Consider the following 27377-nt stretch of genomic DNA (forward strand, 5'->3'; position numbering starts at 1 on the left):
TAGTCCGGTGCTGCCCCTTAGCTCGGTGTTGCTCCTTATCCTGGTGCTGTCCCTTATCCTGGTGCTGCCCCTTAGTCCGGTGCTGCCCCTTAGCTCGGTGCTGCTCCTTAGTCCGGTGCTGCCCCTTAGTCCGGTGCTGCCCCTTAGTCCGGTGCTGCCTCTTAGTCCGGTGCTGCCCCTTAATCCAGTGGGGTTAGGATGTAGGGTGGTCGGTTGGAGGAGGCTAATTAAGTGGGTAATGACTATGGTGGGGTGGGGATCACGACCAGCGCCAGAGCCGCCTCCGTGGAGTAACACCCACCCAGCCCTCCCCATTTTTTGGGTTAGGCGCGGTCGGAGTCCGCGCCTTTGGGGGGGGGGTACTGTCACACTCTGGCTCCGGGACTGTGTGTTAGAGCCAGGGTGTATTTCATTTGGTGGTGTTGGGTATGGGTGAGTTTCATTTGTTTGTGTTTTTGGTAATTGGTCTGGTGACTCCCAATCGGAGGTAACTAGTGTCAGCTGTCGGCTCGTTATCTCTGATTGGGAGCCATATTTATACTGTGTGTTTTTCACCTTGTGTTTGTGGGTTTTTGTTCCTGTTGTTCCAGTGTTCCAGTGTTCCAGTATTTGTAACTTTTGGACTTCACGTATCGTCATTTGTTGTTTTTTCGTGGTTGCTTTATATAAATAAAAGTCATGTTCACTCAACGCGCTGCGCTTTGGTCCGCTCATTTCGAAGACGATCGTGACACCGGGTCAAAAGTAGTGAACTATAAAGGGAACAGGAATAGGATGCCATTTGGGGACACAGACATTGACTTGTATGGTGGATAAACAAAAGCATTGTAGACGTTAGCTCTGCCCCTGACCGCGTGGTTTTCTCCGGGGTGAAGTTTCCCATAGGTACAGATCTATGTTCTGCTCACCCTCCCCCAATCCTAACCTTAACCATTAGTGGGTGAAATGCTAAACCGACCCATTATCAGCATCTAGGGGCCACAAACTAACACAGTGCGTGATTTACTCACTTGACCAGCTGGAAGGCCTCTGGGAGCACGTCGGTGAAGGCAGTACGGTAGACAATGGCATTTTTCCTCTTACAGTTCTGAATGACATCGTTGGCGAGGAAGAACAAATTGAGCCGGTGAGAAGCCTCAGCTGCCAGGAGAAAAAAGCAGGAAAAAGAGGGAGGGAGAGAAAGAATAGTTGAATTGAAAACCTAAGTGGTGGAACTGTTAAAAAAATCGAGCATGTATTACACACACAAATACCATACAACTTCCTATTTGTCTAGCCTTTCAGTACCCGACACTGCCACTACTACAGCATTAGGTTTATATACACTACCAGTCAAAGGTTTGGACACACCTACTCATTCAAGGGTTTTTCTTTATTTTTACTATTTTTTGCATTGTAGAATAATAGTGAAGACATCAAAACTATGAAATAACACATATGGAATCATGTAGTAACCAAAAAATAGTTACAATATATTTTGATTTGTTTATCTTTGAGATTCTTCAAATAGTCACCCTTTGCCTTGATGACAGCTATGCACACTCTTGGCATTCTCTCAACCCGCTTCATGAGGTAGTCACCTGGAATGCATTTCAATTAACAGGTGTGCCTTCTTAAAAGTTAATTTGTGGAAATTCTTTCCTTCTTAATGCGTTTGGCCCAATCACTTGTGTTGTGACAAGGTAAGGGGGGTTTACAGAAGATTTACCAAATAGGGCTAAGACCAAGTCCATATTATGGCAATAACAGCTCAAATAAGCAAAGAGAAATGACAGTCCATCATTACTTTAAGACATGAAGGCCAGTCAATACGGAACATTTCAAGAACTTTGAACGTTTCTTCAAGTGCAGTCGCAAAAACCATCAAGCGCTATGATGAAACTGGCTCTCATGAGGACCACCACAGGAATGGAAGACCCACACTCTTAGCATTCTGCTGCAGAGGATAAGTTCATTAGAGTTACCAGCCTCAGAAATTGCAGCCCAAATAAATGCTTCAGAGTTCAAGTCACAGACAAATCTCAACATCAACTGTTTGGAGGGGACTGTGTGAATCAGGCATTCATGGTCGAATTCTTGCAAAGAAACCACTACCAAAGGGCACCAATAAGAAGAAGAGACTTGCTTGGGCCAGGAAATACAAACAATGGACATTAGACCGGTGGAAATTTGTCCTATGGTCTGGAGTCCAAATTTGAGATTTTTGGTTCCAACCGCCGTGTCTTTGTGAGACGCGGTGTGGGTGAACGGATTATCTCTGCATGTGTAGTTCCCACCGTAAAGCATGGAGGAGGAGGTGTTATGGTGTGGGGGTGCTTTGCTGGTGACACTGTCTGTGATTTATTTAGAATTCAAGGCACACTTAACCAGCATGGCTACCACAGCATTCTGCAGCGATACGCCATCCCATCTGGTTTGGGCTTAGTGGGACTATAATTTGTTTTTCAACAGGACAATAACCCAACACACCTCCAGGCTGTGTAAGGGCTATTTTACCAAGAAGGAGAGTGATGGAGTGCTGCATCAGATGACCTGGCCTCCACAATCCCCTGACCTCAACCCAATTGAGATTATTTGGGATGAGTGGGACGGCAGAGTGAAGGAAAAGCAGCCAACAATTGCTCAGCATATGTGGGAACTCCGTCAAGACTGTTGGAAAAGCATTCCTCATGAAGCTGGTTGAGAATGCCAAGAGTGTGCAAAGTTGTCATCAAGGCAAAGGGTGGCTACTTTGAAGAATCTCAAATATAAAATATATTTTAATTTGTTTAACAGTTTCTTGGGTTACTACATGATTCCATATGTGTTATTTCATAGTTTTGATGTCTTCACTATTATTCTACAATGTAGAAAATAGTTTTAAAAAATAAAAGAAAAACCCTTGAATGAGTAGGGGGTGTCCAAACTTTTGACTGGTACTATACAGTGGGGAAAAAAAGTATTTAGTCAGCCACCAATTGTGCAAGTTCTCCCACTTAAAAAGATGAGAGAGGCCTGTAATTTTCATCATAGGTACACGTCAACTATGACAGACAAATTGAGATTTTTTTTCCAGAAAATCACATTGTAGGATTTTTTATTTATTTATTTGCAAATTATGGTGGAAAATAAGTATTTGGTCACCTACAAACAAGCAATATTTCTGGCTCTCACAGACCTGTAACTTCTTCTTTAAGAGGCTCCTCTGTCCTCCACTTGTTACCTGTATTAATGGCAACTGTTTGAACTTGTTATCAGTATAAAAGACACCTGTCCACAACCTCAAACAGTCACACTCCAAACTCCACTATGGCCAAGACCAAAGAGCTGTCAAAGGACACCAGAAACAAAATTGTAGACCTGCACCAGTCTGGGAAGACTGAATCTGCAATAGGTAAGCAGCTTGGTTTGAAGAAATCAACTGTGGGAGCAATTATTAGGAAATGGAAGACATACAAGACCACTGATAATCTCCCTCGATCTGGGGCTCCACGCAAGATCTCACCCCGTGGGGTCAAAATGATCACAAGAACGGTGAGCAAAAATCCCAGAACCACACAGGGGGGACCTAGTGAATGACCTGCAGAGAGCTGGGACCAAAGTAACAAAGCCTACCATCAGTAACACACTACGCCGCCAGGGACTCAAATCCTGCAGTGCCAGACGTGTCCCCCTGCTTAAGCCAGTACATGTCCAGGCCCGTCTGAAGTTTGCTAGAGTGCATTTGGATGATCCAGAAGAGGATTGGGAGAATGTCATATGGTCAGATGAAACCAAAATATAACTTTTTGGTAAAAACTCAACTCGTCGTGTTTGGAGGACAAAGAATGCTGAGTTGCATCCAAAGAACACCATACCTACTGTGAAGCATGGGGGTGGAAACATCATGCTTTGGGGCTGTTTTTTTGCAAAGGGACCAGGACGACTGATCCGTGTAAAGGAAAGAATGAATGGGGCCATGTATCGTGAGATTTTGAGTGAAAACCTCCTTCCATCAGCAAGGGCATTGAAGATGAAACGTGGCTGGGTCTTTCAGCATGACAATGATCCCAAACACACCGCCCGGGCAACGAAGGAGTGGCTTCGTAAGAAGCATTTCAAGGTCCTGGAGTGGCCTAGCCAGTCTCCAGATCTCAACCCCATAGAAAATCTTTGGAGGGAGTTGAAAGTCCTGTTGCCCAGCGACAGCCCCAAAATATCACTGCTCTAGAGGAGATCTGCATGGAGGAATGGGCCAAAATACCAGCAACAGTGTGTGAAAACCTTGTGAAGACTTACAGAAAACGTTTGACCTGTGTCATTGCCAACAAAGGGTATATAACAAAGTATTGAGAAACTTTTATTATTGACCAAATACTTATTTTCCACCATAATTTGCAAATAAATTCATAAAACATCCTACAATGTGATTTTCTGGATTTTTTCTTCTCATTTTGTCTGTCATAGTTGACGTGTACCTATGATGAAAATTACAGGCCTCTCTCATCTTTTTAAGTGGGAGAACTTGCACAATTGGTGGCTGACTAAATACTTTTTTTCCCCACTGTAGCTAACTGCCAAAATAAAGGTAACACCAACATAAAGTCTCTTAATAGGCGTTGGGCCACCACGAGCTGCCAGAACAGCTTTAATGAGCCTTGTCATAGATTCTACAAGTGTCTGGAACTCTATTGGAGGGATGCGGCGCCATTCTTCCACGAGAAATTCCATAATTTTGTGTTTTGTTGATAGTGGTGGAAAACACTGTCCTTATATGGAAAAATATGTAAAAAGATTTAGACCGATTGGTCGAAAGAACAGGCGACTCTCGGTCGAACAAAATTATTTTGTTGTTGGGGACAGCCCTAATATTATTGCATAACACTGACCCACTCCCACATTATAAAAAGAGGGCTCGTAATTCCAACCAATAACTGCACACTTACTGCATAATATGGTTCAATCAAGCCACACGTGAAACTTTTTCCCTCAGCGCATGTGTGACAAATTGGACAAAATCATTGCATATTGCCATACAAAATGCCTGAATTGACGCAGCAAAATCAAGCATTTTTGCCCGCACATATCACAAACAATCTCTGCGAAATCCTGGAGGGACTGTTTAGAATCGCGGCAAAGTTGGTTCCTGTTTCAGTCACTCTTTGGCCACGATCGCGTGGGTAAAAAAATAAAATAAAATAAAATAACATAATGATTGGTTGACAAATGGTGCCTCCCACAATGCAGGTCATGGCTGCATGGTGCAGTTGGTGAGAAGCAACTGCAGCGACTTGAAGGCAACTTAATAAAAAACTGCATGACCTTTGATCACATGATTTTTTTGTAAAGCTCATGTAGTAGTCGCAAGTTGGAAAAATGTTATACCCATAATGCAACACACTTTGAAAGGCGGTGATCAACGATGGTCCGCTTGAACCCGCCCAGTAACTTCAGCTATTGTCACATTATAAAGCCAGGCTGTTAGCCACTAGTGTGGGGGGGAATTGATAGTTACATATCGGAAATTATTTTTGACGATATATCGTCTCATTTCGCAATATTATTTTTGCGCTAGTTGGCTGTACCTGCACCAAACTCCAGTATTTTTCCTTCATAGTTTGTTCCCTATTTTATTTTTAAATAGGGAGCCAATTTGTTTTCAGGACTTATTTCCATGACTGATCAAAACTAGTTTACTTATGCTCTCTCTTGTCCCTCTGCAGCAGACATATGGTGAGCAATATGTTTGGACCATGGAATCGCAATATAATCACAGTATCGTATCATGAGGTCCCTGGCAAATCCCAGCCTTATTAGCTACTATGACATCATCAACACTGTTATTCTCAGAGATCCTATAGGTCGTTATCAATAAAAAGTCACAATAAGGTGCAGAACGTTCGATTTGTCTGCTGGGGGGCAAGGAGACCCCCAGCTCCGCTAAAACCATTGACAACTGCATGCCATTTTCAAGGGACTGTTAAATAAAGGTTAACTATTTGTTTGTAATATCACCTCTTGAAGAGCATAGTCAGAACTACAAATTTCCGATTATTCCATGCAAAACAACTGCGCACATTTAGCTCTATCAGAGTTATAGAGCAAGTAACTACATGCTTTTCTTAAAGTTGTCTCCTCCCCTTTGTCTCCACTGATTGAAGTGGATTTAACAACTGACATCAATAAGGGATCATAGCTTTCAACTGGATTCACCTGGTCAGTCTATGTCATGGAAAGTGCAGGTGTTCTTAATGCTTTGTACACTCAGTGTATAGTGGTGGTGACAGTAGTCATAGTGACAACTTTACCAGGCCGAAAACTTGCCGATGTCAAGCTCTTTCCAAAAGCCTAACCTCTGATGAAGCAAGCTAAATGACACACGTTTGCTTAGCTAGATAATGTCTGAGGGTTTTCACTCATCCCTTGTACTTGATTGACTAATTAAGGTCACTAATTAGTAAAGAACTCCCCACACCTGGTTGTGTAGGGCTTAATTGAAAGGAAAAAACTAAAACCTGCAGACACTAGGCCCTCCATTGAATGAGTTTGACACCCCTGCACTACAACATCACCAACACAGTTGTTCGAATGTCATATATAGGGTAAAGAGGTAGGCAGTTAGCCACCATTAGCCTACATAATAAAGACGGTTATTCTGATGTCACCATATAGACAGACACTAACTGTAAGAAGGTTTCAGGCCTACATCGGGCGAGTTCGTTTTGCATGGCCCGGTGCCCCGGGTGGGCGAAATCTGTACATTTTAGATCATCAGTCCTTAAGTGAAGTCTCCACCCACCCGGGGAACCGGGCCATGAAAAATGAATTTGCCCTTAAGGCCTACATCATTTAGGCCTACATCATACAATTTTCAAGCATAGCATACATCAGCTTCTGGTGCTGAAAGGCAGGGGCTCACACTACAGCACCAGCAAACAGTCATGGTTACTAAAAAACTCAGAGAGCTCCAAGGCAATCACAAAAACATACTGGTACTTATCTAAGCCTGGGTGAACAGACTTGATTCCCTGCTGATCAAGTAGTAAGAACAGGCATACTAACCCAACACTGTCCTCTTCCTCAGGCAATAGGCATAAACCAACAAGTGTAATTAGTAGACTATGCATTTTAGAGTAAGAGAACAACCACTTGTTCCTAAACTAGGTCCATAAAGGCATAATGTAAACGGGCCCCTTCACCAAGCTGCATGGCAATACACCTTTAGTACATCTCGGCTGTTGCTTGGCTCTTCAGCGTAGCCTACGAATGATCACTCAGTGTAATAAAAGCCCATCACTGTCGATTGAGGTTCTATCAGCATTTGTTTTAAAACAACGCACACAGAATAAGCCTAACTAGGCTACTCCCGAGTGGCGCAGTGGTCTAAGGCACTGCAACGCTGTGCCACTAGAGATCCTGGTTCAAATCCAGGCTCTGTCGTAGCAGGCCGCGACCGGGAGACCCATGGGGCGGCTCAGAATTGGCCCAGCGTCGTCCAGGGTAGGGGAGGGAATGGCCGGCAGGGATGTAGCTCAGTTGGTAGAGCATGGCGTTTGCAACGCCAGGGTTGTGGGTTCAATTCCCATGGGGGGATATGAAAAAAATAATGTATGCACTCACTAACTGTAAGTCGCTCTGGATAAGAGCGTCTGCTAAATGACTAAAATGTCAATGTATAACACAGCAATGAAAGTCAGGGAGGGACAGCTGTTCACATCTGACGCTGCAAACACAGGGCCTGCCGCCTGACTGTATATTCAATCATTTAATTTGAGTGATACTTGAATACAGTGCATGTGTAGTGTACTTCTGAGCATGAATATACAGTGGGGAAAAAAAGTATTTAGTCAGCCACCAATTGTGCAAGTTCTCCCACTTAAAAAGATGAGAGAGGCCTGTAATTTTCATCATAGGTACACGTCAACTATGACAGACAAAATGAGGAAAAAAATTCCAGAAAATCACATTGTAGGATTTTTAATGAATTTATTTGCAAAATATGGTGGAAAATAAGTATTTGGTCAATAACAAAAGTTTCTCAATACTTTGTTATATACCCTTTGTTGGCAATGACACAGGTCAAACGTTTTCTGTAAGTCTTCACAAGGTTTTCACACACTGTTGCTGGTATTTTGGCCCATTCCTCCATGCAGATCTCCTCTAGAGCAGTGATGTTTTGGGGCTGTCGCTGGGCAACACAGACTTTCAAATCCCTCCAAAGATTTTCTATGGGGTTGAGATCTGGAGACTGGCTAGGCCACTCCAAGACCTTGAAATGCTTCTTACGAAGCCACTCCTTCGTTGCCCGGGCGGTCTGTTTGGGATCATTGTCATGCTGAAAGTCCCAGCCACATTTCATCTTCAATGCCCTTGCTGATGGAAGGAGGTTTTCACTCAAAATCTCATGATACATGGCCCCATTCATTCTTTCCTTTACACGGATCAGTCGTCCTGGTCCCTTTGCAGAAAAACAGCCCCAAAGCATGATGTTTCCACCCCCATGCTTCACAGTAGGTATGGTGTTCTTTGGATGCAACTCAGCATTCTTTGTCCTCCAAACACGACGAGTTGAGTTTTTACCAAAAAGTTATATTTTGGTTTCATCTGACCATATGACATTCTCCCAATCCTCTTCTGGATCATCCAAATGCACTCTAGCAAACTTCAGACGGGCCTGGACATGTACTGGCTTAAGCAGGGGGACACGTCTTGCACTGCAGGATTTGAGTCCCTGGCGGCGTAGTGTGTTACTGATGGTAGGCTTTGTTACTTTGGTCCCAGCTCTCTGCAGGTCATTCACTAGGTCCCCCCGTGTGGTTCTGGGATTTTTGCTCACCGTTCTTGTGATCATTTTGACCCCACGGGGTGAGATCTTGCGTGGAGCCCCAGATCGAGGGAGATTATCAGTGGTCTTGTATGTCTTCCATTTCCTAATAATTGCTCCCACAGTTGATTTCTTCAAACCAAGCTGCTTACCTATTGCAGATTCAGTCTTCCCAGCCTGGTGCAGGTCTACAATTTTGTTTCTGGTGTCCTTTGACAGCTCTTTGGTCTTGGCCATAGTGGAGTTTGGAGTGTGACTGTTTGAGGTTGTGGACAGGTGTCTTTTATACTGTTAACAAGTTCAAACAGGTGCCATTAATACAGGTAACGGGTGGAGGACAGAGGAGCATCTTAAAGAAGAAGTTACAGGTCTGTGAGAGCCAGAAATCTTGCTTCTTTGTAGGTGACCAAATACTTATTTTCCACCATAATTTGCAAATAAATTCATTAAAAATCCTACAATGTGATTTTCTGGATAATTTTCTCAATTTGTCTGTCATAGTTGACGTGTACCTATGATGAAAATTACAGGCCTCTCTCATCTTTTTAAGTGGGAGAACTTGCACAATTGGTGGCTGACTAAATACTTTTTTCCCCCACTGTAAGTCATAAAAACATTGACAGAGGTACGGTAATGTGGACGAATATAAAGCATAATGACCCAATCCATCCATTGGATCCTTCACAACCACAACCAACATGTTTCAATATTATGAGGTGTGTAATTGTTTTTTCCCCCCAGGCTTTCACAAGTAGTACTTTCTCTACTCTCACTCCCCCCTCTCTCTCACCACAATCACTGCATTTCCCACTCATGGAAAATTACCTTAAAAAGGGGTAATCTGCAGTTGTTACATCCATTTTGAGACTCATAAATTCATTATATGTAGGCCTACCCATTGATTCTTGAATAATATAACATATAAATGCTTCATGAGCTTAGTTCAACTGTCATACCCCATTAGAACCCAATATATAAGCTTCAATGTTTATAAATGTAAACAAACACTATACATCTTCAAAACATGGATGAAACTATCATTTTGAAATCATGGATGGTTAGTCCTTGCATCCATAGCTTTGTCTATGAATTTGAGAGTGGTTACATTTCTCCATCCCCATCTCTCAGCTTTTTACCAAAACATAGGTGTGGAGATTGCTTTGTTACTGTTTCAACTGCTCATTGGCCCTTTAAAGACTAAAACATGAGCAGCATCAAACAGTAATTTACAGTTAGGCATACTTTAGTAGTACTACAACAATCACATACAGTTTCTAAAACACAGCACATATTGACAATATCAATATGGACTACCAAAGCTCATTAACAAAAAATTCAGAGGAAAGCATATAGAGTACCACAGTATGAGTCATAATACCTAACCGCCGTTAAACCTCATCGAAGAAGAAGTCATAATACCCATAAAACCTAGCGGTTAAACAGGAAAATGGTTCCAATCGTTTTTTCACCATTAATTTTTCCCATAGGGATTTTAGAAACATTTCAAATGAAGGCTATGTTTCGTGTAGGCTTAACCTGGCGTGACGTTTTGATAACCATGTACATTTCTCTAGGACAAGGTGACTTTTATCAATATATTCGCCTGTATTTGAAAAAATTCTAAGCTAATTAGCTGCTAATGTGGCTATCATAAAGAACTCCAAATGCCATGATGATCTGGACAAGACTGCCGAATCGAGGCAAAGGTAAGAATCTCTGGATTAACTATCTAATGTTAGCTAAATGTAGTAATGAATAAGTTGGCTAAATTTCTTTAAATGTACCTGTTAACAAAGGTGCCAGCTTGAGATGATGTGCAGGAGCTTGCAGGGATTTGTAGTTTTGCATTATGTCTACTTTGATGATAATTAGCATTTTCGAATCTGAGAGTAAATAGAGCAGAATATATTGATAAAAGTAACCTTGTCTGAGAGATTTACATGGTTATCAAAACGTTACGCCAGGGTAAGCCTACACGAAACACAGCCCTTATTTGAAGTGTTTCTAAAATCCCCTATGGGAAAAATTAATGGTGGAAAAAACGATTTGAACCATTTCCCTGTTTGACCGCTAGGCTTTAAGGGTATTATGATCATCTACATCTACGTCATTTAGCAGACGCTCTTATTTACATTTACATTTTAGTCATTTAGCAGACGCTCTTATCCAGAGCGACTTACAGTTAGTGAATTCATATATATATTTTTTTTTATACTGGCCCCCCGTGGGAATCGAACCCACAACCCTGGCGTTGCAAACGCCATGCTCTATCAACTGAGCTACATCCCTGCCGGCCATTCCCTCCCCTACCCTGGACGACGCTGGGCCAATTGTGCGCCGCCCATGAGTCTCCCGGTCGCGGCCGGCTGCGACAGAGCCTGGATTCGAACCAGGATCTCTAGTGGCACAGTTAGCACTGCGATGCAGTGCCTTAGACCACTGCGCCACTATCTTATCCAGAGCGACTTACAGGAGCAATTAGGGTTAAGTGCCTTGCTTAAGGGCACATCGACAGATTTTTCACCTAGTCGGCTCGGGGATTAGAACCAGCGACCTTTCGGTTACTGGCACAACGCTCTTAACCACTAAGCTATGATACCGCCACTGTGGGGCTCTATAGCAGCAGATCATCTTTCAGTTTCTGGGAGAACACAATACATTCAGGAATCTTCAATTATCAGCAATAATAATTGCCAGTATCATACACAAGCATTATACACTTCCTATAGGCTTACAAGTGGCGCAGCGGTCTAAGGCACTGCATCTCAGTGCATGAGGCGTCACTTTAGACCCCCTGGTTCGATTCCAGGCTGTATCACAACCGGCCGTGATTGGGTCCCATAGGGCGGCGCACAATTGGCCCAGCGTCGTCCGGGTTTGGCCGGTGTAGGCCGTCATTGTAAATAAGAATTTGTTCTTAACTGACTTGCCTAGTTAAATAAAGGTACAAATAAAATAAACAACTGAAGCTCCCCAAAATGAGTGGTAATTTCCTGAGGTTAGCCTACTCATGTCTGCTCCTCACACATTCCTATTTTTAGTGTGTAATAACTACTATGTAGTTAACGGTAAGTAACAATAAGATAAATAACTTTAACTAGTGTTTGACTTGTTCCGTTACCACTTAGCCTAGCTACATGTTTACAAAAGTTACTAACTAGTTAGCCATTTCTCGAGCTAGTTAACATGTATCTTGATTATCTTACTGTTTTGGACACATCTACTAAGTCAAACTGATTATTGTTACGGAGTCTAGTTGATAGGTAATCGACTAGTTGGACTGTTCCCCAGACTCCACGCGTAGGGATTTGTACAAGGCTGAACAAGGCTATTGAACTGAACATTGGTGTCTGTCTTTATTCCTTAATCCAACATATCATACAGAAACATGGTATCAGAAGTGGCTCGGAAAACACACGTTTGTTATTTTTGTAGCTAAGTACAGTATAGGCGCAGTTACGTTCCATATGCGAACACAAGCCGTTTCCTACTCACAACACTGATCAACTCGTGTTAGCTGGCTAGCTAGCATCACTACCTACCTCCATGACTGAAGACAAAGAAATCTCCTATTCCATTGCTATGGCAGCGAACATTCCGCCACCAAATCACATGGTTCTCACAGGGGACTGGAATACTAATTGGGACAACTTCAGGGATGAATTCGAGGACTATGCGCTGGCGACCGGTCTACGTGAGAAACCCAACGAGGTACAAGCGGCAACTCTGAGGAGTTTAATGGGCAGCGAATGCAGGCATATCTACCGGCACAATCTCACCCTCACGGCACGACAACAGTGTGATGCAAAGGCTATATTGGATGCATTGGAGAATTACTTCAAACCCGCCAGAAACGTAATTTACGAGCGGTTCGTTTTCGGAAGCTGCAAACAGGAAGAGGGTGAGTCAGTACACAACTTTGTAACCCGTTTGAGAGAGAAATCCGCCACTTGTGAATACGGGGGATTGAAAGATGAACTGATTCGTGACAAAATAGTACTGGGAATTGCAAATGAGAATACGCGCCGGCGTATTCTCGAGAGGCTTAACATACGAGAGGCTTAACATTAGTAACTGCCATCGAAATGTGCCGCACTGCTGAAGTCACTGACATGAGAATGAGAGCAATGGAAACTGAAACCCCACGCTCCGACGTTGATACTGTTCACGCTGTTGCTAGGCAGACATTCAGACAAAACCAATCGAGGCAGAGTAATTCACCACGAACGGTGAACACAGAGAGCCCCGTAGCATGTAAATACTGTGGGAATACACACACACGTGGCAAAGAGCACTGCCCGGCCTATGGAAAACCATGCAGAGCTTGTGGAACTAATAATCACTTTGCAAAAGTGTGTCTCAAAAGCAAAAGAAGGGTGAGTGAGGGCAAGATTCACTGTGTTGATGATGTTACTCAATGTTCAGAGCTGAACAGTGAAAGTGACATTTACATGCATGAATCCATTGGGGCTGTACACTCAAGAGGGAAGAAATGGTTTGTGACACTACGATTACACAACAAGCAACAACAATGTCAACTGGATTCGGGTGCTACATGCAACGTAATGAGCTACAAAGACAAAATCAATCTGGCACCTGACACACATCTATTTCCCAGCGATACTAGACTAAAGCTGTACTCAGGAGAACTAATGAGCTCTATGGGCACCTTTGAGACCGAATGTGTTATTCGGGGACGCAAACACAAGCTGGAGTTCGAGATTGTGAAAACCAGTCAAAATCCTCTCCTCTCAGGCTCTACATGCGAACGCCTAGGACTGATGCAGTTCACTGTACCAAATGACCTGCACATTGTGGATCATGTCCAGCATGGACCCCTGTCCAAAGAACAACTACTCAGTAGATATGACGATGTATTCAACATGCCCGTTGAATCAGTGCCTGGGGAGGTACACTTTGAAGTGGATGAGAGCATTACTCCAGTCCAGTGTGCTCCTCGCAATGTGCCCATTGCAATGAAAGTGGCTGTGAAGGCCCAGCTGGACAAGTATGAGGCCGATGGCCACATGACATCTGTGACTGAACCAACTGACTGGATCAACAATATGGTCATAGTAAAAAAACCAGAGAAGCTGAGGGTCTGCATCGACCCAAAGCATCTGAACCAAGCACTGAAACGATCCCACTACATCATGCCGACACTAGAGGATGTCCTCTATAAGCTTCCCAAGGCCAGGATTTTCACCTTGGTGGATGCCCGAGATGCATTCCTTCAATGCAAGCTGGACGAAGAAAGCAGCTTCATGACTACCTTCTGGACCCCCTGGGGTCGGAAACGCTGGCTCAAGCTCCCGTTTGGTGTCTCAGTGGCGCCTGAGGTATACCAACGCAAGCAGCACGAGTTACTGGCTGGGCTCAAGGGCATTGAACCCATCGCCGATGATATCCTGATCGTAGGCTGTGGTGAAACAGACGAAGAAGCAGAACGCGACCACGATGTGAAGCTCCTGGCACTGATGGAGCGCTGCCGATCAGTTAAGCTTCGTCTTGGCCTGAAGAAGCTGCAGTTCAAGGTGAAAGACGTCCACTTCCATGGCCACATTCTCTCGGCAAAAGGCCTGAAGCCGGACCCAGACAAGGTCCAAGCGATCCTCGACATGCCAAACCCGTCTGATGCAAAAGGAGTACAGCGTCTCATCGGCTTTGCAAACTATCTTGCAAAGTTCATGCCACACCTATCAGCAGTCTGTGAGCCTCTGCGCCGATTGCTGGACAAAGACACACCATGGCACTGGCTACCCAAGCACGAGGCCGCAGTGCAGGAGATGAAATCTCTGGCTTCATCCATGCCAGTGTTGCGCTACTACGACGTCACGAAGCCTGTCACAATCCAGAGCGACTCTAGCCAAAGGGGACTTGGATGCTGCCTTATGCAGGAAGGCCAGCCCGTTGCGTTTGCCTCGAGAGCGCTCACCCCCACCGAACAAAACTATGCACAAATTGAGAAAGAGTGCCTCAGCATCGTCTTCGCCTGCCAGCGATTCCATCACTACTTATATGGTCGAGAGCTGGTCACCGCTGAAACTGACCACAAACCACTCATTGCCATATTCAGTAAACCTCTCCTCAACGCGCCCAAGAGGCTTCAAAGTATGCTCCTGACTCTGCAAAACTACAGCCTGAAGGTCATTTACAAGCCAGGACCTGAGATGTACATCAGCGACACACTGAGCAGGGCAACAGCACAATGTACAGGTAGAGGCACTGCCTATCAGCGGCAGGCCATCTGTTCGCTACAGCAGGAACAACAAGATGTTCAACAGATCAATCAGGCAGACTACTTAAACGTGACAGATCACCGCCTAGCCCAGATCAGGCAACATACTGACAAGGACGAACACCTACAGTCACTGAAGTCCATGGCTCTAGCAGGTTGGCCATATCTGAAAGAGGAGACACCTTTCACAGTGAGAGAATACTGGACCTTTCGAGATGAGATCAGTGTGCAAAATGGCGTCTTGTTCAGAGGTCAGAAGGTCATTATTCCCAAATCACTACGTCCAGAGATGCTTACCCGCATACACTCCAGTCACGTCGGAGGTGACGCATGCTACCGTCAGGCTCGTGAAACATTATACTGGCCAAACATGCAAGCAGAAATTAAAGACTTTGTCAGCAACTGTACCACATGCAACGAGTACGCTCATGAACAGCAAAAGGAAACCATGATGTCACACGAACTGCCCACAAGGGCCTGGCAAATCATCAGCATGGACTTATTCAGCCACAGACAAAAGGACTATCTTCTCCTCGTTGATCATTACTCTGACTTTTGGGAAATTGAACTGCTCCCTGACTTGTCCGCAGAGACGGTCATAAAGCGCTGCAAGGCGCAGTTTGCAAGGCAAGGTCAGCCTGACAAGGTAATCACGGACAATGGCCCACAATTCACTGCACAGTTCAAGCGTTTCGCCTCAGAATGGGAGTTTGACCACGTGACCTCCTCTCCAAGACACCCAAAAGCAAATGGCAAGGCAGAATCAGCTGTCAAGATTGCAAAAAACCTGTTAAGCAGGGCCTTGCGCGACAGCAACGACCCATGGAAAGCGATCTTACAGTGGAGGAACACACCCACCGAAAACATGGACAGCAGCCCAGCACAACGCCTTCTGTCCAGACGTCTGAAGACTACTATCCCCGTAGCTAACAAGCTACTTGAGCCCTGCGTCATGGTTGGCGTCACGGACAAACTGCGTCACAGAAAGCAGCTCGCTAAGTGCTTCTACGACCGGACTGCTCGAGACCTACCAGAGCTGGAGGTGGGTGAAACTATAAGGATGAAACCGCTGCCGGGAGACCACACAGGACTTTGGAGGCTGGGCACATGCCTACAGAGAGTTGCACCACGTTCTTACCTGGTGGATGTTGGTGGCTCCCTCTATCGTCGCAATCGGGTGGATCTGCGCGTAGCAGAGCAGACAAACCAGAACATGCCATACACTCACTTAGATGAGCTGGATCACAGTCCAGGCCTAAGGGTAAGGGGTGCAGAATTGAGACATGAGCCAACTGAAGGTGAAGCTTCTACCCCACCAAACTCTCCAGCTCGTGGCCCTAATCCTACCCCTGTCAGAGCCAATACTTACTCACGGGTGGGTCGGCTGTGCAAGCCACCGGACAGGCTTACTCTGTAAGCAAGAGACTTAACTGGTTGTCTGTTAATTAAAAAAAAAAAAAAAAAAAGGAAGATGACAGCTGAAGTAAAAAGAAAATGTCATGCTTTTCAATTGTTATGACTTGACTGTTAAGAACGCAATGTTATGTTTGCACTTTCAATTGTTATGACTTGACTGTTAAGAACGCAATGTTATGTTTGCACTTTCTATTGAAAAGGATGATGTTACGGAGTCTAGTTGATAGGTAATCGACTAGTTGGACTGTTCCCCAGACTCCACGCGTAGGGATTTGTACAAGGCTGAACAAGGCTATTGAACTGAACATTGGTGTCTGTCTTTATTCCTTAATCCAACATATCATACAGAAACAATTATGTGATTCTAATTTCATCCCATCCAGATCAATAAGACCAGAATAAGGTAGTCTCCCGAGTGGCGCAGTGGTCTAAGGCACTGCATCGTAGTGCTAGCTGTGCCACTAGAGATCCTGGTTCGAATCCAGGCTCTGTCATAGCCGGCCGCGACCGGGAGACCCATGGGGTGGTGCACAATTGGCCCAGCGTTGTCCAGGGTAGGGGAGGGAATGGCCGGCAGGGATGTAGCTCAGTTGGTAGAGCATGGCGTTTGCAACGCCAGGGTTGTGGGTTCGATTCCCACGGGGGGCCAGTATGAAAAAAATAAAAACAATAATGTATGCACTCACTAACTGTAAGTCGCTCTGGATAAGACTAAATTTAGCAGGGTGTTAAACCAAGGATGGTAATGGCTTCAAGGAACGTGCTAGTCTGAACAGGAAAACCTGTTCCAGAGTGGAACTCTGTTATAGCTAACAGCTTTGCACTAACGTGTGTGTATGCGGAGAATACTCGTTCACTAAAGCCACCGTTGACAACTGACCAGACATTTGTTAGTTAGATGTCAACAGCTAGTAGTGATAGCATTGTCTTGCTGGGACTCGAAGTCCTAACTAGCAAGGCAGCATTTAGCTAGCTTGCTAACAAGCTGCAGCATAGTACTCCGTTTTGCGTTAACTAACGTTATCAAACAAACTAGCTTTTGTTTCACATGACATCTTGTGCACCAATGTCACGAACACACACCTGTTACTCTTGCTAACTATATAGTTTTAACAATCGCTAACCATAGCTGCATACGTTAACATAAGTAGCTAGCAAACAGGTGTCTAGCTAAAGTTGGCTAAGCTAGCAAGCCAAGGCAACGAGCGCTCAGCTAGCCAGGCAAACCAGCTAACATTAGCAACTCACATTTCCTCAACCATTTCATCCAGTAACGCACGATAAGACTGTGGTATTTCTTGTTCTCGATGCACCAATTTGATAGTCCTTGAATTGATTCCATTGTGTTCGACACTCCTTGAAACCGTCGGTCCAAAGTTGACTCTAGGGCCGCAGGCGAACCACGACTGTGGCCGCTTGACGCGCCAGATCCTGCAGCCATTTTCCAGGCCTTGCACTGCCAAGGTAGCTGGTTCTTGCGTGTCGCACGTTGTGATCAACCTAGTCAAGAGTGCACTTGTGCCGTATGGTGCCGCGCTGGCTGTACACATTAGTAAGTTGCTATTGTTTTAACAGTACATTCAGTTATTACTGTATTTGCTAACGATTATGTATATTATGTCCTTGGTTTTATTTAAACAATTTCAGCAACAAAGGAATGTATTGTGTTTCTGTCTTATTATAGAGTTGGTTGGTCGTTACTAGAAAAGTCATTCAAAACGGACGATGTAATGTGAATGTAGCGCCACTCTGTGGCTAAATAGCAACAGCTCAGCATGGCCTAGCACTTCATCTTCATTGAGGTTTAACGGCATTTGGCATCCAATAAATGTTGCATTACCGCCACCTACTAGACTGGAGTACAACTCCCTTACACTTTGCTTGAAAAAATAAATAAATAAACAAATACCCTACCATCTAACGCTACACTCACAAAAAATAAACAATAACACCACCCTACTCCACTATTTAAATCTATTTAGTCCTACCTCAGGCCAACAACCTGAAATAATGGGACAACACCACCTAACACACCCTGTAACTCTTCTGATGTCAAGTCTCGCACAACCAAATACCTCTCTGCAGCTGCCACCACAACCTCAGTTTTCTGCGACTTACGTTCCATCCCTGCAGTACAGTTGATAACCATTGCTATAAATGCTAAAAATCCAATCTTACTGAAACATATATCACTTATTGGCCTATCCCTCTGTACTGGTACAGATTTACTGCTCACACCACTCTTCTCATAATCCCTCCCCCTTGACCCATCTTCCTCTACTTTCTTCACTGCCTCAGCATATGACAACTTCTGCACTACTCTAATCCTGGAAACCTCAACCTGCCTCTCTCGCACGGGACATTTCTGATCCCCAGCCCCATGGGCACCCCTACAATTAACACATACCACTACTTTCCCCAATGCTACACATTCCTTTGTCTCATGCCCTTCTGCACACTTCTCACACCTAGGAACCTCCCTCCTACACACTGTTGCCACATGCCCATAAGCTTGACACCTGTAACAACGTAATGTATTTGGCACAAAAGCTCGTACAGGATAACTTATTAGTATCCTATCCTATATATAAAGTATCCTAACATCACTTTGTCAGGCAAAGACTCAACTATCAAAACTCAAAAGAACAGACAATGACTCTTCTGTTTCACCACTCACGCCACCCTGTCTGCGTCGCACCAAACGATGAGCATCACAAACACCGGGAATCTTCCCCTTCAGTTGGTCAACTTTCACATTTACTGCTACCCCAGTAATCACTCCTTTCAATGGCACCCTTTTCTTGATCGCAAAACAATTCACATCTCTTGCCCCCATTCGTTTAACACGGAGCGCCTGCTCCCTCTGACCAGCAGAAACATAAACAATTATCACAAGACCACTTCTGGTTACCCTCACCGATTCCACAGCACCCAACTCTGTTTTCACCCACCCTGAAACCACAAATGGATCAGCCAAAAGGCAAGGGTCCACTTTTTCCAAAAACTTCACTCCTACTGTCCTAGACTCATCTTTATCCTGACCCTCGGTGCAAGCCTCGGGCTCCGAGAACTTCACCACACCTACCACCTCCGATACTTCGCACTCATTCACTTTCATTTCTCCTCCTGTCTTCAGCTCACTCTGTTTATACTTTCTACCATTCTTCTTTAACAAACCATCTCCCTTTTTTCTGCCATTTTTAACCGACTCAAGCTCACCGTCTTCCTCCCTCTCTCTCTTAGACCTCCTCTGCCTCTCTTTTTCCCTCCATATTCCAAGTAACCATCTCCTTATGATAATACTGCCATACATCTTGATCTTGCCTTCTCAAGGGACACCATTTAACCAGCTGTCACAATCTCCGTACAATCAGCCGGCCTCATGGCCTGTCACTATAACCATGCTGTAACTAAAACCGTACACAGGTCTTTTCTCTTTTTTTTTTTGCTAAACTCTTGCGTCCTCTCTCCTCTAATCTCACCTCTTTTTGAAAAAGGTCAACGGTATTCAAGGAGAGGTGGCAAGGAGAGGGAACATGGACGAAAATGCTTAGGCTAGGAATGGAGCTAGGAAGGGAAAGGAGGAAAGGAAAAGGAGCTAGTATAGGTAATAGTATCCATTTTTAGTGAATGGCCACTTTTAGTGACAGGCCATGCTATAGGACTACAGCTGGATACTTAAGCAATAAGGACCGAGGGGGTGTGGTATATGGCCAACATACTATAGCACGGCTAAGGGCTGTTATTAGGCACGACGCAATGCGAAGTGCCTGGATACAGCCCTTAGCCATGGTATAATGGCCATATACCACAAACCCCCAAGGTGCCTTATTGCTATTATCAACTGGTTACCAACATATTTAGAACAGTAGAAATACATGTTCTGTCATACTCTTGGTATACCACAGCTTTCAGCCAATCAGCATTCAGGGCTCCAACCAGGTGGTTTATAATATAGATTTGCTCTGGCTTTAAAGGGCCTATCCACAGTTGAAACAATATATACAGTGGTTGTATACATTTACAATGTTTACAAACATTGGAGTAAAACAAGCTTATATTTTAGATTCCGATGGGGTGTGACAATTGAACTAAGCTCATGGGGCATTTAAAAGTTATATTGTTCAAGAATCAATGGGGTATACATAATTAATTTATCAATCCAAAAAGAAAATGTAGCATCTGCAGATTGCCCCTTTAATCCATTGTTAGGATGAGTACAGGTGGCTGACATCATCCTCTGAAAAAAGTAGGACAAGTACAGGTGACTGACAGCTTGACACCAGTCACCTGTACTCATCCTAACAATGGAATAAAGCTTGAGCAAATAAGAAATTAATCTCTGCCTTATTTGTTGAGTGCGCCAACTAATTTCTGCCTCAAATTACCAGTAGTCCCTTTGGAAGTTTTTCTTGGTAAGCCATTCTGTTGGATTTTTGTCATTGTTGTCGAGCATCCCTTCTTTCTTGCTGTAGCCTGGAGGCCTACCTGAACTCTCATGTAGCATGGCCACAGTCAATTCAATCACTTCAGATGTTCAGGGAAACAATTTGAATTTATGTGGCAGATGTCAAGTTCTGATGAACCAAAACGTTACTTTGTTTTAGCAAAAAGGTACAATTTATCAAAAACAATTTAGGTCTCAAACAATTATATATAAAATATGAAGCACAAGTACATTGTGTGTAACCAAAACACAATTATATTATGCCCAACCCAAAAATGTGATTGAGGGTATTGAGTTAAAGGTAGGAAGAGAGGAGGCAAAGGAAATTGATTGAATAAAGGAAGACAACATAAAACAGCGAAGTATCCTTCTCAGCCCAACCATTTGTCCTCTTTTGATAAAAGAGAACATGTGCAAAACATAGGCCAGGCCCTCCATACACCAAAAACATCACATGAAATTGCAATATTTCATCAAGGGAAATATCAAAATAAACAACTTCACAACAGGCTGATGTTTGAACAACTTTTAGGAAGGGTTGTGCATTGTCTCAACACAGTTACCTGTATTTACTACTGCAGTGATCGCTCTATTGTCCTCGACCTGGGCCTTTCCTTGGCATGGTTAAGAACAATAACACATACTACCAGTATGGTAATCACCCCCAAGCCATAAGACTGCTACATAGTCAATTAATGGCACCCAAATTATCTGCACTGACTATCTTGCACTGACCCTACGCACACTCACTAGAGTATATATACAAACACACACACACTACATTGACACTCCCAGTCAAAACCCCACACACATTCACAAAATGTTGATTTGATTTTGATCATGTGATGTTTCGATTGTCCTGTATTAGGCTTAACTGTTGTTTAAGAAATACAATCTTAAAGTCGGTAGATCAAATCATTACCCAACTATTCTTTGTTTCCTGCCTACTCCCATCTAGGTAGTTACAACTCAAGAGAGACTCTCTGAAAGTAGCCAGGGATAAAGAGTCATTCAACATGAATGATATTTGCTAAGCAAAAACATTGTGGTTCAAATACCCAATGGCCTAATGAAAGGTTTTACGTATTTTCTCCCAATCCAATAGAAACACTCCTAGAAGATTCAAAATTATTTGTGTTTTGCGTCATCACAATAGTAACATTTATCAATAAGGTACAATTTCCTTTGTTATCAAATGTAAAATACTCATGTGCACAACAGTTTTGCAAATGACGTAATCCTCCAAATGTTTTTCTTTTCACACCATAGAAAACCTGACATCAAATGTATCAAAAAATAAAGGATGATAAATGTATTCTATCAAAGAAATCATGTTAGAAAGCATTAAGCCAATTAATATGTAATCCCTGGCTCTAGTCTGCATCCAGGTTTTTCAAGCAGACCCTTTCGAACAGACCTATTTTATAGACCTATTTTATGAGTAATACCTTAAATCTAACAGTTATGTCTCCTCTCGTAGTTCTTAGTGGTTGCTGTCATTACAGTTGTATGCTACTGGGGTAGTTAGTATTCACTGAGGTGGATTTAGTCAATAGTTACATTCAACTGTGGCTAACAGACTCTGCAGATTGTGTAATAAAAGCAATGGTTTTGTTGCCACTTGTTGGCAGAGGTTTAGTGCCAGTTGTATGGCATGGTTTACAATAATCAGGTGGTATAGAAAGCCTTATACCTTCAGCTGCCTTTTTCACGGTCCCCTGTGCTGCATCAGCTAAAGGATTAACAGGTTCTTGTAATGTTTTTCATTGTATTGTCCATTGTAGTGTTTTAAGCTTTACTACTATTGATAACTTTATCATAACTAACTGAGTTGATGTTGTGGTCCTTTGTAGCTCAGCTGGTAGAGCACGGCGCTTGTAACGCCAAGGTAGTGGGTTCGATCCCTTGGACCACCCATACACAAACATTTATGCACGCATGACTGTAAATCGCATTGGATAAAAGCGTCTGCTAAATGGCATATTATTATTATTATGTTAGGTTAAAAGGTATTCCATAAATCTTGAGCGATGTTCTTTTCTTTTATATTTCTGCATAGTGTATTTCATGTGATTGTATGTCTATTTTTGTTGAAAATCTTCATTCATATCAGTAATCAGTATAAAAAAAGAACAAATTTGAAAAATGAAACCACTGCTTTATCACATCAACCATAAAAAAATATTCCCAAGTACATTTCGGTTTGTAAAAAAATAAATCACTCTCCAACACAGACAAAAGTGGACGAAAGATGGTCAAAAGGTGCAATGACTTCAGAGTTCAGTTTTATGTCCTCCACGCCGGCTCTTGTTTAATAGACCTCCGTAATGTGGGGATAGACTGACTCCTCCTTTGGGTTTCCACTGATGTAATATCTGTCTCTATCTTCACTGTGCCAGGCCCGCTGTGGCACCTCCGTGGCTGATGTCCATGGAGGGAGAGCTGATGTGAGTGAAAGACCAGGAGGGTGGAGGAGACACGGCTGTCTTGTGTGGCTGGGCTACCACATGCAGAGCAAGGTGAAATGTCAAGCCTCTTATTTCCCTTTCTTCTCCTGCTGACAGTCAGACATGACGGGTTATAGGTATCTGTGCTCAAAGGGCTAGAGTTTCGTGAGGCCATTTCCTGGTAGTTGTCCTCGCACTGCAGGCGCTTGCAGCTGGGTGGGGCGGCATTGGGGAAGTCAGAGTCCAACCAGCTAAGCTTGCGCTTCTGATGGAGCAAGAGTGAAGAAAAACAAATGAGATACAAGTCTTACTTATAGACTGCTGTGAGAATCATTATGACAATGATATATTAAACAGCGATAACTAGAGCAGTAAGAGACCCACCTTGACTGGCATGCACAGCTGATTTTGGTGCCATCGTGGAGGAAGACTGGGTGTGGGGTTCTGGGTGGCAGCGACAGGGGTCACATGGGGGAACCACATCTTCAGCATCATCTCTACCTGCAGGAGGGTGCGGAGGAATTTTTTTCTGTGGAAAGAGAGGAGTACTGTCATTAATAATATTTTACAACATTAAGCATTTAAAGTAAATTTGTAACTACACCATAAATTACTGTTTGCTTGATTACTTGCTATACACAAGATGGTTTGGTTTGCTTACCCCATGTCAGGTTTCTGAAGAATACCCAGGATCCTCTGGAGTCTGTCGATGGCAACGCTCGACTGGAAACTGCTAAGACCTCTCTCAAATCTCCCCGTCTTGAGTCCATTCAGAAGCTCCAACAGGGGTCTGATAAACCTTTGCAGCTCTGAACACTAGGAGAGAAAAGGGAAACAGAAAACATTAATATCCACTGTCTGATAATGTTCCTGGAATGCGAGAATCATTAACTCAGTATATTCAAATCAGTCAAACAACAAAACTCACTTTCTGAGCGAAGGCCAAGTCTCCTTGCGTGGTCTCCTCTGTGCTTCCCTTTGTGCTTAACGTAGCACTGCCAGGGGAAGCCACCATGGATGGGTAGGTGGTGGTGTGGGGAAAGCATTCCGCTTTTGCACTCCCAGCCATGGACCAGTGTAACCTAGGGGCTGCCTCGCCACCCCTGGCCAGGGAGAAGGGTACTGAGCAGTTCTTGCCACCCCCTGAGCTATCTCCCTCACTTTCGGAGGTGAAGATATCAATGTCTGCCTCGTCCTCTGTCACGTCGCTCTCACTGAGGAGGAAGCTGGGGGTGGAGGAGCGGGAGTCGTAGGTTGGCCATTTGGTAGACATGTTCAACAAATGCATCCCTAGAGAAAGAGAGAGAGAAGTCAGTCACAAGGAATATCAGCAATATCTCAGAGTAACTGATGTAGAGATAATGGTGACCTAGGCATTAGAACAAGTGCTGCATGTAGTAAAAACACTTTAACACAATGACAGGCATTTCTATATCACAATTTAAATAAAAACTATTAATAAAAAACAATAACAATGCAAATTCAGGGTTTTCACATCATGTGCCAGAAAACTAGTAGGTGTGTCCACTAATAAATATTCAAGGAATGCTGTTAGTCACTGATGTTGGTACAAACTCCACCAGCTGTTGTTTTGTTATACATGTGAACATGTGCTGTGTGGGGGTGTGACGCACACGGTCCTGTGGCGTTTGACTGTATGGCTCTAGGATTTTATGTCAGCTATTAGTTACATTTCAAACATCTGATCTGACCATTTTAACATCAAACTAATTGACTATCCTGAAACAAAATGACAGCGGCTGCATTATACACTACATTGTTTCACGCATTATAATGTTGTGAATGTTTCTCATAAACTCCCTATGAGTTTACTTCAATTTGAGTCTATACTGTATGAAGCGCTTACATTATATATATATATATATATATATATATATACACACAACATACATAGACAACTGTAACGACATTAACTGATTCCAGGTCGGTTTGAGGCGTTAGCCAAGATGGAAAGGAAAGGTGATCCTGAACCAGCGCATACTTAAAGCACAACCAATAATGATGATACTTTTTGCTTAAATATTCTAACCAACAGCGCACGTTTGAAAGTTCAAAGCTAGTTAAAATAGAACTGGGAAACAAATATGTATAGAAAAACATAAGTTACAGTGGGCTATAGCCTACGATATATATATCTTACCTTTCAGTATGAAGCCGATGCGAAGACAATTCAATAAAACAGTCAAATGGATAACTAGTTGAATAACTGCTATTCCTTCTCCAATTGCAATTGTAAGAATATCTTATTTTAAAAACCTAATGATAAACACTGATGTTGATGGCGCGCTGTAGTTTTACGAGTCCTCTGTTCTCAACGTCTCAGTACTGTTTCCTCCTTTCCCTCGTTTTAGAGTCCGTTTACCTTTCAAAGTCCTCAGTACAGCGAGGGGCAACATGTGAATCGCTACCATGCGCTACACGTGCTGAACTACGTGCTCGGCCGTGGTTGGTTAGCACATGGTACAAAGCGCTCTCATTGGTTGAGAATATAACCACTCAGTGACTCCATAAATACTGATTGGCCAGTAACTGTTACTCGTCATGCCTCTCTCACTGCACGTGTGAGACGTGTGGAGGGCTGTGGCTGTATAGTACAGTAGTCAACAAGCGAAAACACGAGGCAGTAACCACACGGGTTAAACAGTGTGGCATTCTCCTAATGAAGCACTGACTAGTCACTAGAAGGTGCTAACGGTTTCGGACCACATGTGGAGAACACCGGACAACAACTGATGTCATCAACTAGGATCAGCTTGACGCACCAGAGCTATATGTATACTGGGACAATTCATAATTGGATTATGGTAGAGTTCTAGGCTGATGACCAACTACTAGACAGTAAATACAATTTTGTTCTAGTGGGGTAAGCATGCATATTCTGCATTTGTCCAAAACTGCCATGCATGTATTGCTCCCCAAAATGTATCATTTAGTGCAACTTTGTTAATTAGTGTAGATAAATTATTCCCTATAATAGCCATTTATTTATATTTTTTGGATGATCCAACCATTCTTAAAACATGTATCATTTGATCTATAAATGTATGCACTCACTAACTGTAAGTCGTTCTGGATAAGAGTGTCTGCTAAAATGTATAAAATGTAAAACATATGCATATTGACACCGCATTCACATTTCTTCACACTCTTCACATACGCTGCTGCTGCTCTCTGTTTATTATTGATTTATAGTCACTTTACCCCTACCTACAGTGAGGGAAAAAAGTATTTGATCCCCTGCTGATTTTGTATGTTTGCCCACTGACAAAGACATGATCAGTCTATAATTTTAATGGTAGGTTTATTTGAACAGTGAGAGACAGAATAACAACAAAAAAATCCAGAAAAATGCATGTCAAAAATGTTATACATTGATTTGCATTTTAATGAGGGAAATAAGTATTTGACCCCCTCTCAATCAGAAGGATTTCTGGCTCCCAGGTGTCTTTTATACAGGTAACGAGCTGAGATTAGGAGCACACTCTGAGTGCTCCTAATCTCAGTTTGTTACCTGTATAAAAGACACCTGTCCACAGAAGCAATCAATCAATCAGATTCCAAACTCTCCACCATGGCCAAGACCAAAGAGCTCTCCAAGGATGTCAGGGACAAGATTGTAGACCTACACAAGGCTGGAATGGGCTACAAGACCATCGCCAAGCAGCTTGGTGAGAAGGTGACAACAGTTGGTGCGATTATTCGCAAATGGAAGAAACACAAAATAACTGTCAATCTCCCTCGGCCTGGGGCTCCATGCAAGATCTCACCTCGTGGAGTTGCAATGATCATGAGAACGGTGAGGAATCAGCCCAGAACTACACGGGAGGATCTTGTCAATGATCTCAAGGCAGCTGGGACCATAGTCACCAAGAAAACAATTGGTAACACACTACGCCGTGAAGGACTGAAATCCTGCAGCGCCCGCAAGGTCCCCCTGCAGATGCTCTTATCCATAGCGACTTACAAATAGGTGCATTTTCTTTTCTTTTTTTTTTGTCTATTTATTTTTTTCACCTTTATTTAACC

General features: G+C 43.4%; 2 protein-coding genes across 2 annotated transcripts in view; both read right to left on the bottom strand.

Annotated features, from left to right (window-relative positions):
* The window catches only part of LOC311126906 (regulation of nuclear pre-mRNA domain-containing protein 2-like), a gene marked incomplete at its 5' end in the record, with an annotated part of 51664 nt that extends 33787 nt beyond the window's left edge, over nucleotides 1–17877 (bottom strand). Inside the window, 2 exons of the mRNA XM_084158603.1 lie at nucleotides 1011–1140; nucleotides 17685–17877. Of these exons, the coding sequence (XP_084014729.1) occupies nucleotides 1011–1140; nucleotides 17685–17877 (323 nt within the window). The remainder of the gene's footprint in view (nucleotides 1–1010; nucleotides 1141–17684) is intronic.
* Nucleotides 17878–20972: 3095 nt separating this feature from the next.
* On the bottom strand, nucleotides 20973–25724 carry LOC311126909 (uncharacterized protein). Its single transcript, XM_084158606.1, has 5 exons — nucleotides 25492–25724; nucleotides 24259–24620; nucleotides 23992–24146; nucleotides 23715–23859; nucleotides 20973–23595 (listed from the first exon to the last, which is right to left on the bottom strand). Exons 2-5 carry the CDS (start codon nucleotides 24616–24618, stop codon nucleotides 23170–23172), a joined length of 1086 nt encoding a protein of 361 aa, XP_084014732.1. The 5' UTR covers nucleotides 24619–24620; nucleotides 25492–25724; the 3' UTR covers nucleotides 20973–23169.
* Between the last annotated feature and the right edge of the window lie 1653 nt (nucleotides 25725–27377).

This window comes from Coregonus lavaretus (assembly GCF_964263955.1).
Source record: "Coregonus lavaretus genome assembly, chromosome: 3".
Taxonomy (NCBI): domain Eukaryota; kingdom Metazoa; phylum Chordata; class Actinopteri; order Salmoniformes; family Salmonidae; genus Coregonus; species Coregonus lavaretus.

Coding starts and splice junctions, on each gene's coding strand:
- LOC311126909 (XM_084158606.1), bottom strand. CDS start 24,618: ATGCATTTGTTGAACATGTCTACCAAATGGCCAACCTACGACTCCCGC. Junction 24,147..24,258: donor ACTTGGCCTTCGCTCAGAAA/GTGAGTTTTGTT, acceptor TTTCTCTCCTAG/TGTTCAGAGCTGCAAAGGTT. Junction 23,596..23,714: donor AGCTGTGCATGCCAGTCAAG/GTGGGTCTCTTA, acceptor TTGCTCCATCAG/AAGCGCAAGCTTAGCTGGTT.